This window comes from Barbus barbus (assembly GCF_936440315.1).
Source record: "Barbus barbus genome assembly, chromosome: 4".
In the NCBI taxonomy this organism is placed as follows: domain Eukaryota; kingdom Metazoa; phylum Chordata; class Actinopteri; order Cypriniformes; family Cyprinidae; genus Barbus; species Barbus barbus.
The window spans coordinates 32,268,615-32,286,555 of NC_136732.1; the positions used below are offsets into that span (position 1 = coordinate 32,268,615).

The 17,941-nt window shown below is 38.9% G+C and overlaps 2 protein-coding genes across 2 annotated transcripts; both read right to left on the reverse strand.

Moving 5' to 3' along the window:
* Positions 1-2,131: 2,131 nt before the first annotated feature.
* Positions 2,132-7,663, reverse strand: cnp (2'',3''-cyclic nucleotide 3'' phosphodiesterase). Its single transcript, XM_079413445.1, has 4 exons — positions 7,434-7,663; positions 5,054-5,767; positions 4,831-4,958; positions 2,132-3,858 (listed from the first exon to the last, which is right to left on the reverse strand). Exons 2-4 carry the CDS (start codon positions 5,745-5,747, stop codon positions 3,391-3,393), a joined length of 1,290 nt encoding a protein of 429 aa, XP_079269571.1. The 5' UTR covers positions 5,748-5,767; positions 7,434-7,663; the 3' UTR covers positions 2,132-3,390.
* Positions 7,664-9,574: 1,911 nt separating this feature from the next.
* LOC306868467 (outer dynein arm-docking complex subunit 4-like) lies at positions 9,575-17,727 on the reverse strand (the record flags this gene model as incomplete). Its single annotated transcript, XM_079414647.1, has 10 exons — positions 9,575-9,688; positions 12,458-12,558; positions 12,739-12,935; positions 13,033-13,119; positions 13,218-13,296; positions 13,381-13,509; positions 14,936-15,049; positions 15,394-15,547; positions 17,381-17,500; positions 17,611-17,727. 10 exons carry the CDS (start codon positions 17,725-17,727, stop codon positions 9,653-9,655), a joined length of 1,134 nt encoding a protein of 377 aa, XP_079270773.1. The 3' UTR covers positions 9,575-9,652.
* Positions 17,728-17,941: the final 214 nt, after the last annotated feature.

The following is a 17,941-nucleotide window of genomic DNA, read 5'->3' on the forward strand; positions in this document are numbered from 1 at the left end:
TGAAAGTGGCGATTTCTGAAATTAATTGCCACAATCATTGTGACCCTGGACCACAAAACCAGTCATAAGGGTCAATTTCTTATTATTTTTATTGAAATTTATACATCATCTGAAAGCTGAATAAATTCCACTGATTTATGTTTGCTAGGATAGCGCAATATTTGGATAAATCTATTTGAAAATCTGAAGAAAAAAAATAATCAAAATATTGAGAAAATCGCCTTTAAAGTTGTCCAAATGAAGTTCTTAGCAATGCATATTACTAATCAAAAATAAGGTTTTGATATATTTACGGTGGGACATGTACTAAATATATGCATGGAACATGATCTTTACTTAATATCCTAATGATTTTTTGGCATAAACGAAAAATTTATAATTTTGACCCATAGTGTGTGTTGTTGGCTACAAATATACCTGTGCTACTTGGTTTTGTGGTCCATGATCACATTTCTATTTTGCCAGACAAGCAAACAATCATTGTTAACAATTGCGCTAAACTGCATGCACATCTATGGTCTCACATATGCAAATCATTATGTAATAATTAGAGTATTTAATTTATAATCAATTGACTGGCTTAGCAACATGAGTGACACTTTCAGTATCACAAGTACTGGACAAAACAACTATTATTTTCACAAAATAATGTTTGCATTTGCTAACCAAACACTGAATCATTAATCAATTTACCCAAACAGCACATTCCTTTCTTTTGCACAAGAATCATTTAAAATTGAATTAGCTTCATATCTAATGCTCCACGTCAGATAAAATCAAAGCTTTTCAGGTGAATTAATTGGCCTTTACATAGGGCACTGGCTGTTGCTAATGCACTGTTTGGCTCCTCTATCCACAGCAGCATCAGTTAATGGGTTTGAAAGGCTCTGGCCAAGAGACATGACTCAACTTGAATTTACAAAACAGACAGAGCAGGCTTTAAATAGAAACACAACCACTGATCACTGAATGTCAACAGTGTTTGCAGAAGCAAGACTCTGATAAGTCAGTTTGGAAACCACAAGTTTATCAGCGTGGCATAGACCTTAGTCGGGGTAGTGGCATATTTTATTTTTGATATGAATGAAGAGTCTGTGAGGGATAGAAGTAGATTGTGATCAATGCATTGCACTGTTTAACAACATGCCGAGTGTTAAGCTGACGAAAAAAAATAAAATCTTATAGACAAAATGTGAAAATTACATGATTTAGGCCTTATACTGCATGCTATTGTAAAGTCTGCATGTCTACCCCTCACAGCCTTGTTTTCAGTGTTATATTCAATATGGCATCTCAGTTACATTGTTAAAGTCTGCACAGTTGTTCATTCACACACTAATATATGTAGTAGTCAACATTTGAAGTGGATCAAAAAAGTAAATCAAAGTTGTCCTAAGACAAGAACGCATTTTGGTTTTAAGACAACTTTGATGAAAGGTTTTGATCCACTTCAAATGTTGACTAGTGTACATATAGCGCTCATCACTGAGGATGTGACCAAGCCACACCATCCAGACATAGACGGCGTTTCCTGAAACAAACACCCACCTCAACCATATTTAGGGAAATGATCACCTCGATACAAGTTAAATCTTGCATGTCAGAGACATAAATGTGTGGGAGGGACTATTTATATCAAGAAAAAAACCCTACACATTCTTGCCTCACTGGCTTTTGACTCACTAGCTTTTGACTTCTAGATGGAGCATATTAAATCACGCAGTTGTGGCTCAAAAGTTTTAATATGCTCCATCTAGAAGCTTTTAGTGGAGACAATCGCGCCCTACTGGCAAACTTACTGTGAAATGAACTAAATCGATGTACTCATGCGGTCAATAATTAAGAGGTTGTGTATTCACGAACCATTTAAGCTATAGTTCCTAAATCTTCCCCTGCATTTAAGATAACTTAATCTCCAATGAATCCAGAAACCGGTGCTTCTTAGGAACCAGACGTTAGCTGCAGTTACGCATTTGTGCAGAGGTGGAAACTATTTAAAGTGGAAGTAGCATAAAACCACCCATTTGAAACAAATGATTACACACACGTCCTTACTTACAAGCTAACAAATAAATTCAATCTTACAAACATAACTCACTTACAGCAAGAACAGAACGACAAGGTTGTCAGAGCCAAGCACATTCTTTATTAAGTGTACAAAAACAAATGAAAAACAAGGTAAGTGCAAAATTTAGTGCCTTGATGTCAGAGACCTATAAGCATGGCTTCGGCCATCTAGAAACCTACAGAAGAGGAAGGCACCAGATAGATGCTCGTCACAGTATTTAGAGTGCACATTTTTTTTTTTTTTTTTTTTTTTCAAAATTGATAAGAATGAGCAAGACAGAGAGAGTAAATTTACGATCACATGGGAGTATACTGGTTTATGAAAGAGCTGATCATACAGATAATGAAGAGAAGTACAGGCATGTCTCATCCGACGTGATGGACTGTAAACTCAAAAGGGGTCTCCGATGGTTTGACAAACACTGGGTTCTCTCCTAAACTTATCGTTTACACAATTTCATATGCACACATACACACTTTAGCCTAAAAACATGTCACGGAGAGGATGTAATCTTTTTTGATAAAAAGAAAAACCTTGGTGAATTTTACATGATTGCGAGAGAGATTAACCATTTTTTTTTTTTTTCATTTTTTGGCAAAAGGCATGCCCACACACAACTGATCACTATCGGTGAGATAACCGTGCAGCATGAAATGATCAGCTCCACAAAGGCTGAAGAAAGAGAGGGACACCGAAGAATCACATACTAAACTAACAAATTTATACTCTATGCCAAAACTTCGAACTCAAAGATCTAAATGTAAATTTAGAACGCAAATCTTCTAAAGATACTGAATGTGAAACCATGTATCTAGACTAATCAACAAGAACTCAGCTGGAACGGAGTATAAATCAGTTAATCAAGCCAGTAAAGTTGTGCTAAATCTAAGGGTTCTACATGAGTGTCACGTGTAAGGAAGACCAATCGTGAATGTACCTGTGTAAAGGGAACAGGGATGGTGTGGCGGCCAAACAGCCAATTGAACTAGCACCTAACGCAGAGTGAACTTTCCAGCAGAGTGATCCATGACCTTAAGGCAGATACTAAGGCCTCTGAGCTTGTGTTGCCAGGCAAAAGGAAAAAAGGCACCAGCTAAGAGAAAGCCGGGAGCCAGCAGAACTCTTTGGAACAGCTGGTCTCACACTGCCTGCCAAATCATCCCAAGCCATCCCTGTGCACACACTAAAGCTGCGAAACATACACGCCATCCACCTACACACATGCAAGAACACAACATCATCCTCAGCCAACCGAGGGCCGGAGCCCTTGGAAAAATGTCCTCTCCTCCCCCCCCCCCCCCCTTCTCCACCTCGCTTTGCGCTCACAGAATGGTACACTTTTTCTTTTTCTTCTCTCCATCCTTTTTGCCCTGATCGCTGGTGGGCTTGTCTTCGGTGAAGCTAGTGAAGGTGGTATCTGCGGTAATCGGTTCCCTCAGAGCGAGGAACCAGCGGCCCTCGCTCAGGTAGGTCAAAGTACCCAAGTCCATCTCAACCTGGGTCCCCTCCTTGCCCTCCTTCTGCAGAGCCAGAATCTCCAGCAAATCCAAACCGGTCTGAATAGCCTCAACACCTGCCGAGCAGCCTAATGTGACGTGGGCACGGCTACCCACTGGAAGAGCCTCTACACTGGGTAGGAGGGCCGGAGCGACCCCTTCTTTGTCTGCTCCCTCAGGCCACAGCTTCAACTGGGTTTCCGTCAAAGCCACACGGGCCCCAAACGTACGAGGGGTCACTATGAGAGCAGTGACCGAAAGCTCATAAGACTTGGCAAGGGATTCCTTGACCACCTGCAAGACAAAATATGGTCAAATAAATACTGTATTAATATTTTGGTTGCTCTTTACAATAAAATTCAATTTGTTAACATTAATGCATTAAGTTTCATGAACTACCAATAAACAATTTCAGCATTTATTAAATCTACATACTTACACATATTGACATTTATGTGTTCTTATTTATTGATTTGTTGTTATAGTTCCTTTTTTTGTTGGATGACATATTTCTGCATTTTGATTCAGGATTTCTGCCTCTCCCTGCACTGTATACAAAATTTTTAAATTGAGCAAATTACTCATACTTACTAAACTAAAGTTAATTTCGTATTCTAATAAATTAACATTTCATGTTTAATAAACGAAAATGTATTCATTTAACAACAAACAAGAACAAATTTACATCAAGAGATTAATGCCATAATTTGTATTTGGTTATGTCAGCATAGCAGGAAACGGGGAAAATCAGCTACTAAAGGTAAATAAACATTAAAAAGGAGGTAAAGAACAGACAAAACTAAGAGAATTATAAATCCTCTATAAATTAAAAAAAAAAAAAAAAAAAAGTTCAGGTTATAAGATAGTTGTAATTGTAATTTCATGAATTTATTATTTCAATTGTAAATTGTTGCAAATTTGCAAAGCATACATCAGCAAAATTTCAGGGAATGTGACCTACCATACAAGTACTGGCAGATATTAGTAATATTTAATTATCAGCATTGGTCTGAATTTGCTAATATTGGAAGCTGATAATATAAAAGGGCTTCCCTTAATGTTATGATGACTGATTTTCAACTTTAATATTACACGTGTAACATTTCATACTGGAAAACAAGATGGACTTAATTTTGCCAGAATATTAGTTATTGGCTGCAATATTATAATCAAGCAGGGATCTTATTCCAAAAACACATCAGAGCGCTTACATTTGCTCTGCATGATATGACACACCTAACAAAATGGTCTGTGTGGAAAACTAACCTGCAGCTCTGCATACTCTTTAGCCCCCTCTGTTTTCCCATAATCACAGAACTTTGTAGTGCAGTGGAGTTGCAATGGGTTCTGGAAATATTGCTCAAGATCCACTTCTTTCTCCGCCTCACCAGTAACTAGGAAAAAAAAAAAAATCAGCACTACGCAGTACACACACACACACCAACTCAGGTAAGAACCACAAGTGTATGCGTTTACACAGTCCACTCACATTCACTGATGTGTTCTTTGAAGGCCTCCAAAGTGTCCAGCGTTTTGAGAAAGTCCATGGTTGCACACTTAATTCGTTCCTCTTCCTCTGGAAGCAGGAACCAGCCAAAGAACAAAGGCAGCTCTGGCTCTTTCTGCTTGGTCTCTGCCTCTTTCGGAGGCTCAGCTTGAACTCCATCAGCCTCTGGTTGCACCTTATCCTCTCCTCCTTCGGTCTTTGTCTCCTCACCTTTATCAGATTCTTCGGGCTTGGCTTCATTCACAGCAGTGGGTTTGGACGCTGCCTCTTTCTTAGGATCCACCTCTTTCACAGCTTCTTCCTCCTGCTTCTCAGGCTCAGAATTCACTTGAACCTGTGGCTCCTCAGACGTCTTCTGCTGTTCTGGCTCAGGGGATTTCTCAGAAGACTCGGCAGCCGGGGTTTCCTCAGGAGATTTTTCCAGCGCCACCTCGGGTTCAGACGGTTTGGCAGGAGCGGCTTCAGAGTCCATCGCTTTCTCCTTTTCTGGCAATTCCCCAGCAGAATTCTCCGTCTCTGGGGTTTTCTCGGGTTCAGGGGCCGCTTTTGGAGGATCTGCGGCTTCTAAAGGTGCCACCTCTTTGGACATAGGCTCCGATTTCTCCTCTTGTTTCATCACCACTTCCTGTGTCTCAGCAACAGCCTTTGGAACTTCCTGATTCTGTTCAGCTTCCATTGCTACACAGCAGGCTGTTTCTGATAAACAAGATAAATTTGGCACGAGTGAGTGCGAATGCATTTTTTCAAGAGATTACGCTGTACATGAGATGCAAATTTGAACAAGGGGTTAAACGACAGGCAGCTCCAGGAACGCTTGGTAAAGATTAACAGAATCTATCCACCTGAGCATGGCAGTCAAAACGACCACTTCTTCAGACCAGTCACAGCACGTAGGCTCTTGGAAACTTCAATTTTACTACCCACAACCACATATTTTAGTTCTGCAACCTCTGTACAGCGTCCAGCTCTTGTCCATCTGAGCAAATCTGAAAACCACTGCTCCGTTTAGACCAAAACACACTCAAATTCACTTGAAATAAAACACTACTGTGCATTTCTAGCGAAACCTGAGCAGGCATCAGACTGCCAACGCAAGAGCTGCTTTTTTTTCTGGCCTACACATTACTCCTTCGCTTTTTATCCATGTCTCTTTGCCTACCATATTTTTCTCTTTTATGGAGGCCTGAAGTAAACCGTAGAAGCTCTGTATGCTGGAAGTCTTTGGTTTTAATGATACTTTGCACCGTCGCATCGCAGTCTTCTAATGTTGGGTTTCAGATTAATAAGCAGAAGTACAGCTGTAGCTCAGATATTAGGTTGTTCGAGTCACCAGATGTCAAATGACTTGCTTTTGTTGTGAAACCAGTTGTCATCACCTCCTTCTGATCAAAAAACATCTGTTCCCCATTTTATAAAGCTATGCAAATCTTTACAGCTTAATCAAATGACAAACCTTGATATCAGTCAAGCGACAATTCACAGCTGATGATGGGTTCAAAAGGCACCTCTTACTGCCACTAAATGTCAACCTCTCTATCCAGTGGCCAAATTTTACACAAACCAGCTTTAGCTTCTCCCTGGACACGGCCCAGGTTCTGATGAAAGTGTGTGAAAAGCAGAAGCAGGCCCCTGTTTTACAGGAGCCCAGCAGTGAGCCGTGAGACACTAACACCTGCACATCATTTAGGCCACTTTTTTTGTGGCTGTGTCTAATATCAAGTGTGCTGCCTACTTAGGCAGCATTTCTCAGAAGCAAACACATTCTGAGTCAGTTCAGCGTGTCTGATGCCCAATTGCTGTCTAGATAGGCAGCTCACTGGAATTTGATACGTAGCCTTTGTGTGACCAAATTAGATTCGGACACACCACCTAACCTATGGAAGACAAAGAAAACCCAAAACGCCCAGCAGATTCACTCAGACGGCAGGTCACACGCATATAACGGTAACGTTACATGATTTAACGACATTGCGCACACGAATTAAGACAACTTGGTGGAAAAATTGTGCGTAGATTTAAAAGAAACGCGGGCTACACTTAATTCAGTGAATGTCTAAATCGACAGAGACTCGTAAATGAATATGACCAAATGAGCAAGCTCAGTTAATTAGCGGTAACAATGCAAAGCCATGGATTTGGGGAGTGGCAGTGCCCAGCCACGCTGCATGCAGACAAAACAAATCAGGGTGGCAATGCCTAGCGCAGCTGGAAAAGATATCACATGCCAGAAGCACTAGATTTTGTTGCATATAAAATCTTTGCTTTTGCTTAAAAGTTAGATATGCATAATCAAACTCACTGGTTGCAAATACGTTCCACAAGATTACAAAGTAACGTTAACCTCGGCGTAAATGCAACTCACTTGATTACAACGTTGGCAGAAGTGTGAAAAGCTGTCACCGTTTTCCGAGGCTGAAGGTTCAAAGCGCCGTACAGCCAAATCGCACGTTTCTCCAGAGCGCTGCGCAGCAACCCCCGCCTGGCCGAGCACTAGAAATAATCAGGAAACAAAACGGAAACCACTGGTACTTGAGCACGCTCCTGTGCGCGCGAGCGCGGACGCGGAAGGGAGAGGCAGATATAAAACTGAACAGAGGCTCATTTGAGCGCGCTCCCGCTACTTCACTGTGTGCACGTCAGCGACCGGATTTTTATTTTTTTTGGTTCATCTGCTCATCTTTATGTCTCGATTATCACGTGGTTTAATTACTCCATACAGTCCAGTCTTAAATTTGATTTCTTAACAATGACTAACACTGTAAATCCCTAATGTAAAGATGGTGCGAATAGGTTGGGGTTACTTTATCGACCCCCAACCTTTCTATAGGCTTTATATATATATATATATATATATATATTTATATATTCATTTATTTATATATGTGTATATATATATATATATAGGTAACGAGGTAACGTTGGAAACAGTAGCTACTGCACTTCATAATACTTTTATCACTTTATTAAAGTTTTGCACTTCACAAATATATCATGAAAAATGTATTTAAGTAAAAAGCAATTTAGATATTTGGTGTTTAGCTAAGCGTTATAGCGGCACGAGAAGAAAATTTGTGTTGCAATATTTTGCGAACCTTTGATTGCGCCCCCCAAAATTACCATTTATATTTAATAAACTTAACAGAACATGCTTTTAAAATAAGTGCCCCACGAAAAATCATTGTATATAGGCCTACTTTTAGAGCAAACATCACAAATTGTTTCCATTTTCATAAACTATCGCTGATTGAGAACAGATTTGCAGTAGACCATTAAAGGAATACTAGTCTACACCTATAGGTTTGACAGTATCTACTGCATAAAATATATATTTTTCAAGCTTTTCATGCCTCACACAAGTATGTACATGATTTACAGCAGACTCAGTAAGGTCCTTGTAATCATGATTGTCAGAATATATTACAATGAATTCATCAAAATGATCAAAGTATTCAATTCCATTGTGGTTTAGAATGAATTTCGTAACAAATAAAAAAGAATCTGTAGGCACCACGTTCTTTGAATGCATTTTTACAGGCCAGTTATACAGGAGCACACCTGCAAAAATGAAAACAGCTGGAGTGTGCATGCTGTGTCTTGTTGAGATCTGTGAGGGACGTGTGAAATGTATGCAGGTTTTCTGAGTGGTTATGCTTTCTGACATTGCACTGACAGGTTCCACAGTTAAGAATCGCTGCTTCAGCTCATCACAGTGAAGTTCAGAACAAACGCAGTTTGGCTGTGACCACTTTCTCACAAGTATTTGTGGTGTGTTCACATAAATAGCAGATATAACCCACACAAAAACTCTCTCACACACACACTGCCAGTAATGCATAGTTAAGCATATATAGCAGGGCTTATACTTCTGTTCCGTTTTGTTGAGCACATAACCAAAGTCAATATCGACTCAATAGGTGGAGTGTAAAATTAGAGGTCAAAACTCATTTGAATGATTTTCAATTCAAACCTTTATGGGTGGATTATGAATTAGAGTATTTCTCTATGGCCCGGTTTCACAGACAGGGCTTAGACTAAACCAGGATTAGGACATAGTTCAATTAGGACATTTAAGTCACTTTTATTAACATGCTTAGAAAAAAACATTACTGGTGTGCATCTTGAGACAAAACAAAGACACTGATATATTTTAAGACCAGTCAGAGCAAGTTTATTTCAGTTGAAACGGCTCAGACTTACATTTTAGTCTAGGACTAGGCTTAAGCCTTGTCTGTGAAATCTGGGGTAAATCAACAAAAGGTCACAGCATGTGTGGGTCTATTGGAAAACATTAACCGTATTTAGGCAACATCACTTGGACATTGCATCACAAATATAACACATGATTTGCTATACCTCTGAAACTGTGACAGTTTATGTAAAACTATGCAAAACATCTTTTTAGCCATATGGAAACAAGCAAAGAAAAGGCAAAGTAATCCTTCACCAATAACACTGACTGCAATCCAGCACAATGTTCCTCAGGCAAACTTTATTCCATTAGTAGGGATGCATTAGTTCTAACTTGTCTTGTAGGTGGATGGAAGTCGACTGCAACCATTTTATTCAGAGGGGTTTCTCATTTTACTGAGTCACTCTGTGTCTTGCTTCACGAAGAGCCTGCAGGGTGAGAAATTGATTAAAGAAATAATATCAGCGCAACATGAAGAAATATAATATCAGAAGGATGGGATGGTCTAGAATCAGATAACATACAAGAAAACTGATCAATGAATGCATGTAAATATTACAATTATCGGTTCATATGACAAAACAACTACTAGTTACAAATATTTTGAAATCATGTTCTAACTAACTAATTGCTCTGCTTATGGATGTTCAGGGTTTGTTACAAAATGAGTTCTGTCATGACAACTTTCGGAGTCTTTGGCATGGTAATGTACATGACAACGTTAACGTCTTGTTTGGTCTTGGCAGAATAGATCTGCTATGCTGCTGCTGCGGCAGAAGTACCAAGACTTGCTACTGCTGATACATCCACAAACATGCTGCTGTGCGCTTTAAGAAATACTGCTGCTGCAAATATAACATACATGAAATAAATAACCCCCATATAGCATACACGAATCACCCTGTAGCAAATCTATACAGGTGGAGCTGGGGAAGGTAGAGGGTTTCTGAAGAAAGCTTCATCTGCTACAGCAAGCATGAGTATCTGAATGTTGAGCAGCAGCTCACTGGCTCAAAAAAGAACCAATCAGCTGCGACATGTGATAATGATGTCATTATGTCCGATTGAGTTAGGCCTATCAGACTGCGTCATCTAGAGTCTCATGACAGAACTTTGGATGCGTGTCTTAGCTTCCACAAATCTCCATATTTAACATGCACTAGGAGCAGGATATTGGTCCAATGAGTTTGCACTGTTGGCGGAGCTATGCAGTGTGACAATGCAGAAAAAAATGCACAGTTTATATAAAACTATCTATCTATCTATCTATCTATATATATATATAATTGCTCTAGTGGCTGTGGAGTCAAGACATTTACAAATATGATTAAAAGATGAATATGAGACAAAACTACAGAATGTCACATTTTATTATTGGGTGATTCAACAAATAAATGTTTTACCAGCTAAGAAGTTCAGCACTTTTAGAGTTTTATCCCTCTATCTGATGTGAGCATAAGTATTGGAATAGTTGCCTCACAGGTCTTTCAGTTAGAGCTATAGCAAAAACAAAGGGCATGGAGAAATCAAGAGTTTGGAAACCACCAGAGACACCAGCAACCAACAACGACCTGATCGACTGAGAAAAAAGTAGTTGATGACAGACAAATCATTAAAGCTGTGAAAATGAATCCTAAAAGATGTGTCTGTAACATCAACAACAACTTCCAGAAAGCTGGGGTGATGCTCTGACAATCGACTGTCCTCAGGAGACTTTGACACAGAATTACAGATGCTATACAGCAAGATGCAAACCTCTGACCAGCACCAAAAATAGAAAAGCAAGATTAGAGTTTGCAAAAAAGCACAAAGGTGAGCCAGAAGAGTTTTGGACCTGTGTTTATGGACCGATGAGACAAAGATGAACCTTTATCTAAGTGATGGGAAAGCAAAAATGAGGAGAAAAAAAGGGAACTGCAATGATCCCAAGCATACAGCCTCATCTGTAACACATGGTGGAGGTGGTGTCATGGCATGGGCATGCATGGCTGTCTCTGGAACAGGCCCTCTCAACTTAACTGATGACTTAATGATGACAGTAGCAGAATGAATTTGGAAGGGTACAAAACCATCTTGCCAACCAATATTCAAGAAAATGCCACCAGATTCATTGGGAAGTGCTTCATATTGCATCAGGACAATGACCCAAAAACACCCTGCCAGTTCAGTCAAGGAATTTATAAGGGCAAAGAAATGGAAAGTCTTAGATTGTCCAAGTCAATCTCCAGATTTAAATCTGATTGAACATGAATTTCACCAGCTGAAGAGGAGAGTAAAGGCAGAAACTCCCCAAAACAAGCAACAATTGGAATTGGCTGCATTAGAGGCTGGGAAAATCATTTCAAAGGATGAGACCAAGAGTCTGGTGATGTCTATGGGTCACAGACTCACTGCTGTGATTGTGTGCAAGGGATCTGCAACTAAATAATAGCTTTTAATCTTTTATATCTGCCTTATGTTCAACTGTCCCAATACTTATGCTCACATCAATGAGTGGGATGAACTCTAAAAGTGCTGTTCTTTTTATTTGGTAAAACATATGTGTTGAAACGGCTAATAATAAAATGTGACATTCTGTAGTTGTGTCCCATATTCATCTTTTAATCATATTTGCAAATGTCTTGATTCCACAGCCAACAGAGCAATTTTGTCTTTACTGTTCCAATACTTATGGAGGGCACTGTAAAATTGGATACATAAATATTTCAAACTTCCTCAAAATACATACAATTATACTTATGTAGAGCGATATTTACTAAATAGCATCTCTCAACTGCTTAATTGCTTGCATCGGCCCAAAATGTAAACTATATTTTTAATCTGCTAAATGTGACTATAAAGGAATTACGATATTAAGGTTTTATAAACATTAGCACCATGAATTTCTGTAAAGCTACCTTAAAACAGTGTGTATAGTGAAAAGCGCCCTTGTGCAAAATTTCTGGTTGCATGTATTCCTATTGAAATGACTGGATAAATATTTGCAGAACAGTGGTACATGCGAGTACAACTTTAGTCAAACAAACAACAATTGTGATCACCTGTGATATAAACCATACTGCACATCTTGCATGATATAAAATTTCACTCATTTTAGTGTAGTTTGAATGAGACTATAGAAAAGGCCACAGGCGAGATGGATGGTGAGAGGGATGAGTGAGGGAGTGAGAGAGCAGGACAGGAATGTCTGTGTTGACCTTCTGGATGGCTTCGCTGGCAGAGTCATCCTGCAGCAGTTTTGCCCGGTCCAGTGCCCTTTCAAAGTGTAACACACAGGCCTTGTAGTTACCCAGCTTCACTGTGTCAGAGAGAAAGAGGATGTAAAATTATCTAATTGTACTGCATGGCATGGATCAAATACACATAACGACCACATTAACTCCTACCGATTCGAAGCAATGTGGGAAATTTGATTACTTATGGTCAGAGAGTCTATTAAGCTTCCTGGGCAATTCTGGGCAATGTAGTTTGGACTCACATTCTGCCTGTGCCATGAGCACACTGGCATTGAGCTGCCATTTTTCATCGCTGATGTCATCTGCAGCCATGAGCGAGCAGGAGCCATAATCTCGTGCTTCGCTGTAGCGTTTCAGCTCTAGGTAACAGCAGCCGATCTCATGGAACAACCAGGCTTTCTCTAACCCACCACATACTAGAGGGAACTTCTCCTCCCAGCTATGCAAACACACACAAAACAAAATTACTATTACAATAGATTTCTCTGTGTATATAAACACCAAAGTAAATATTAATTAAAGGCAAATGCACTCACACTTCTATAGCTTGCTCAAACTTGCCAATCCGTGTGTACACGCGGCCAATGTTGTCCAGAGCCCTGGATTTACTGTCCATCAGGTCGCTATGAAGCGAAGCACAAACCAAACACACCAGATGAGTTGTTTATTAACCAACCAAGAAAAACAGAAAGGTAGCTTTCCTGCTCTCATGGTCGCCTACCCTTTCTTGGCCAGTTCCAGATCCTTTTCATGATGATGCAGAGCCTTGTCCATATTCCCAAGATCCATCAGTGCATTGCCTACATAGAATATAAGAGAAACTTTTAACATAGAGTTTCATATTTCTCATTCTTGTGCTATTGATATTATAAGCGCATGACTACCAATGCAGCTGTGGAGATTCCCAAGCACTTCTCTCTTATTGGGCAGCACTTCCCCAGACCATTCCTTCACCACCTTCATGAGCTCACGGTCCTTCTTCAGACCGCTTTCTGTGTTGCCTGAACTCAAGGCTGTCAAGTGAAGAGATAATACTCAAACCCAATCACACACAATACATTTTCTGAAAATTATGTAGAGTAGTGCTTGCCCATCCAAAAGTCCTGTGATGCCAGAGCATTGATTCTGAAATGAGGTTTCTCCTCAGTGCAAGTCTATAGAATTTTCTTGCCTGTTTTGTTGTCTGTCAGGCAAAAAATCATAAATCTAAAATCTCAGCCACTTTCCAACCAAGCAGGTTTTCTATTTGTCAGTGTGGTAAATTTGCATAACCAACTTGAACCAGTTGCGAAATCTGCATAGGGACATCTTTCACCCTCATCCTAAATTCCAAATCACCTCGATTCTTATTGAAAGGACTGGATTTTGACCATGGTAATTTGCAGGGCAACGGTAAATGTGACCACAGCTTTAGAAAAGTAATAGCACATCTATTCTCAGCAAGTCACAAGATTTGATCTATCGCTCATGTCCATGGCACAGATGGTACACAGTTACATGCCAAAGTTTAACAATTAGGATTAGGGTTTTGTTCAAATGTCCTCAGCAAGCACTATTAAATATTTAAATAATCAGATGGGTGTGTTATGAAACATTGTGGGGTGACCTATAGAACAATTAGGACCATAATCCCGCCCTAACCTCAATGTTGTTCCTGATGAAAGTCAGCCACTCATCAATTAGCTAAAAATCATCTACATGCTCTACCATTCAAAAAATTGTAAAAAAAAAAAAAGAAATTAATACTTTTCAGCATTAATTCATAAAATTGATAAAAAATTACAGTAAAGACATTTATAAAGTTACAAAAACAAGTATCCTGTATCCACAAAAATATTGAACAGTACCGTTTTTTTCTTTGATAATAATAATAATAATAATAATAATTGTTTCTTGAGCACCAAACCAGCGCATTAATATGATTTCTGAAAGATTATGAGACACTAAAGACTGGAGTAATGGCTGCTGAAAATCCAGCTTTGCATCACAGGAATAAACTTCATTTTAAAAAACTACATTGCTTAAATTGTAATAACATTTCTGTTTTTACTGTATTTTTGATCAAATAAATGCATCCTTGGTGAGTAGAAGAGACTTCTTTCAAATATATGAAGAAATTCTTCTAACTCGCGAACATTAGAATGATAGTTTATGGTTTTGTAAGTGTAACATGAGTATGCGTCTAATACTAAATTACTTGCTAGGAACCTATACTGTGTACTTTGACTCGTCCGAGATTCAGTCAGAGATTCACGTGTCCAGATATGAGATACAGCCTATGATCAGATCTTGCACACGCTCTCCAGTTCGTATCTTACCTTTTATAAGATCTGTATTGGAGCAGATTGCGAAACTTCATATTGAATATGCACGTTCACAGATGCAATCTGACATTTGAAAAGGTCTACAAAAAAAAAAAAAAAACCCTGAAACACACACCCTCATCTTGTAGAAGTTTCTCTAAGTATTCTCTGTCACTGTATAGCTCTCCCAGAAGTTCCTTGGCTGATTTTTCACTTTTGTCCATCTTCTGGCAAATGCTTTTTGGATTCCCTCTTATGAGAATGATTCAAATGCTTGGAACGAACCTTTGAACAAACAAACAAACAAATGTGTGTTACTAACTGCTGAAATCAACATAAATGGAAAGCATTAACAGTGGCAGGGTGAATGATGAGGGCAAGTGATTTAATGAGAGAGTGAGCAAGAGATAGAGAACATAATTTAGCCAGCTCGCCCCATTAGATTTGTGGAAGACAGACAAGTCTCCTTTATTTTCCAGCTTCACAGAGGAAGGACCTTTTGGATTGGGGTGAGAGATGTGGGTAACTGAGGTCTGTTTGCTGTGTAACCAAAATATGAGCTCCACATTTCTCATCATGTGTCGGAGGACTTACTGCCCACTGAGTTGTCGATTGCCTGTTGAGCTTTCTGGATTCCCAGCCTGAACTCCTGCAGCTCTGGACGCAGCTTATTGCCTCGGTGATAGTAGACCAATGCAAACTCAAAATCGCCCATTGTGTAGAGAGCTTCTGCTTTCTGATACAGGCCCTGCTGGAGACAGGATGGGGACCGAAGGAGAATCATAGCTTCTGTTAGAAGAAACTTTTCATACAAAGCAGTTTACAGTAAGTAAAGGGACTGGATGCCTAGAGAAACATACAATTGCACCAAACCAGTTTCTGATTTTTTATTGTTCTTTCATAATTCTTACATGACACTACATGCTTTGTGGTAACAAGCCAGCTCCTTAACATTAAATCACCGCTATCACGTGATATACACTTATCTGAAAATCTCTTGGCTTAACAAACCAGGAAAAAGATTTAATTTAAAGTGATGTGCAGAACTAAATCCATGTATATAAAGAAGTATCTTATGTTCACCAATGCTGCATTTATTTTATCAAAAGTCTATTGATAACAGGAATATTGTGAAATATTATTACAGTTTAAAATAACTGTTTTCTATTATAATATATTTTAAAGTGCATTTTATTCCTGTGATGAAATAGCTGAATTTTCAGCAGTCGTTACTCCAGTCTTTAGTGTCACATGATCATTTAGAAATCATTCTTGTGCACATGCTAGTCAGTGTTTGCACCTTTTGCGTAGGCTCAGGGTCTATGGGGTGGATAAAATTATCATGTTACTGATCTATAGATCTGCTATTGAATCCATTACATGTTATGCTTTTACAATATGGTTTGATAATTTGTCTGTTAAATCTAGGTCACAACTTAAAAAATGTGGCTAGGAGACAAAAATAATCGGTATTGTGCTCCTAACTTCTCTTCAGGAGATTTTTGAGAGATCTGTAAAGAAGCAGAGCCTTAAAATGATTGGTGACCCAAGCCATATTCTCCATAAGGAGTATGATGCCCTCAGTTAGGAGATATAGGGTACCAACTGTAAGTTAAATAGATATAAATTCTTGTTAATTCCATTATCAACTGCTTTACTGAACAATATAGGGTTTGTGGGAAATGTGTGAGTATTGTGAAACGTATTTAGTGTATGTAAATGGAATATTAATTTGTCATTTTCTGTGTGTGTAACTTGTAAGTTCATCTGCTCTCTTGACTGCTCAAAACAAATTTCTCCTTATGGAGACAATAAAGAAAGAAATGAAATTATTCTAATATGATAATTTGCTACTCAAGAAACATTTATTTTTATTAATAATGTTGAAAACTGCTGTGCTGCTAAATATTTTTGTGGATGTAAAAAGTATTTTCTGTTCCTTTTCACTTTTCCTAGCAATTTAAATTTGGACTCTCTCTCTCACTATTCCATTTAGAAACTAAACATTGCTGTTAATTCAGTTGGACATTATTCATTTAGAGGGTTTATATATATAGTAGCTCCAAAAGTATATGTATACTTAAAAATGTATTAATTTCATTGCATTACATCTGAAAAGGTTACTTTCCCAAGAAATAACCTCACTTCTCTTAGCTAGTTTGCAACTACTTTTAGGTAACTTTAGTGGATGGTCTCTCGCTGGTTTGACCTGTCCTTTTTGTCTTAAAACTGTCTTGATTTTAAACAGCCATTAAACAGCCGAACATTTTGTTTATTAATTCAAAATCAGTTATCTTATTGTCAAATTCGAAAGCGTGCTTGTGACAAATGTCACTTGGTTTATCATTTCGTTATCTAATGCAATATTATTTATCAAATTTTAAGTGTGCTACAAGTGTCCACATACTTTCTGGGTCAACTTAGTGCCCTACTTTTGCCAGAATCATCTGATAAGGTTTCAAATTATGCAAGTACGCCCCCTTCAGGACAAGTAAACGCACAGACTCAAAGCTGTACCTGCTGGGGCCTTCTGGACCGAACGAGGAGATAAAACAGAGATTAGCAGCACAGATGAACACACCTTGAAGTCTTTGAGGGAGGCCTCGGTGTCTTTCAGCGCGCGCTCTGCATCCTCTAGTTTCAAATAACACCTGGATCTGGCCACCAGACAGTTTTTATCATCCGGCTGTAAACTTAAAGCCTGGAGGGCAACAAAGAAGACGCTTATAAAGTGTGAACTAAAGCACTTAGTTTAATGGAAGAAATGTAAAATGTATTTAGCATAATACTCAGTTATAGTGACTAGCTTACCGTGGAAAAGCTCTCAGTAGCTTTGACATACTCCCTCTTCTGGAACAGCTGGTCACCTTCAGCTACATAGGTGCTAAAGGTACTCTTCGGCCCTTGTCCTTCCTCGTTATCGGACATTTTATCCGTATTTATACAAAACTACATCAAAAGCATTCAGTACATATCAATAAATGTACTTGTAGTCCGGATTAGTTTTATCCGCTGTATCCTAGCGACGCGCCTAACAAAACCTTGAGCGACCAATCAACTGAGAGACCTTTGATTGACGTGCCAATACGTACTGCGTCATTCCCTCTGGTGTAACATACATTTACAAAATATAAAATATAGA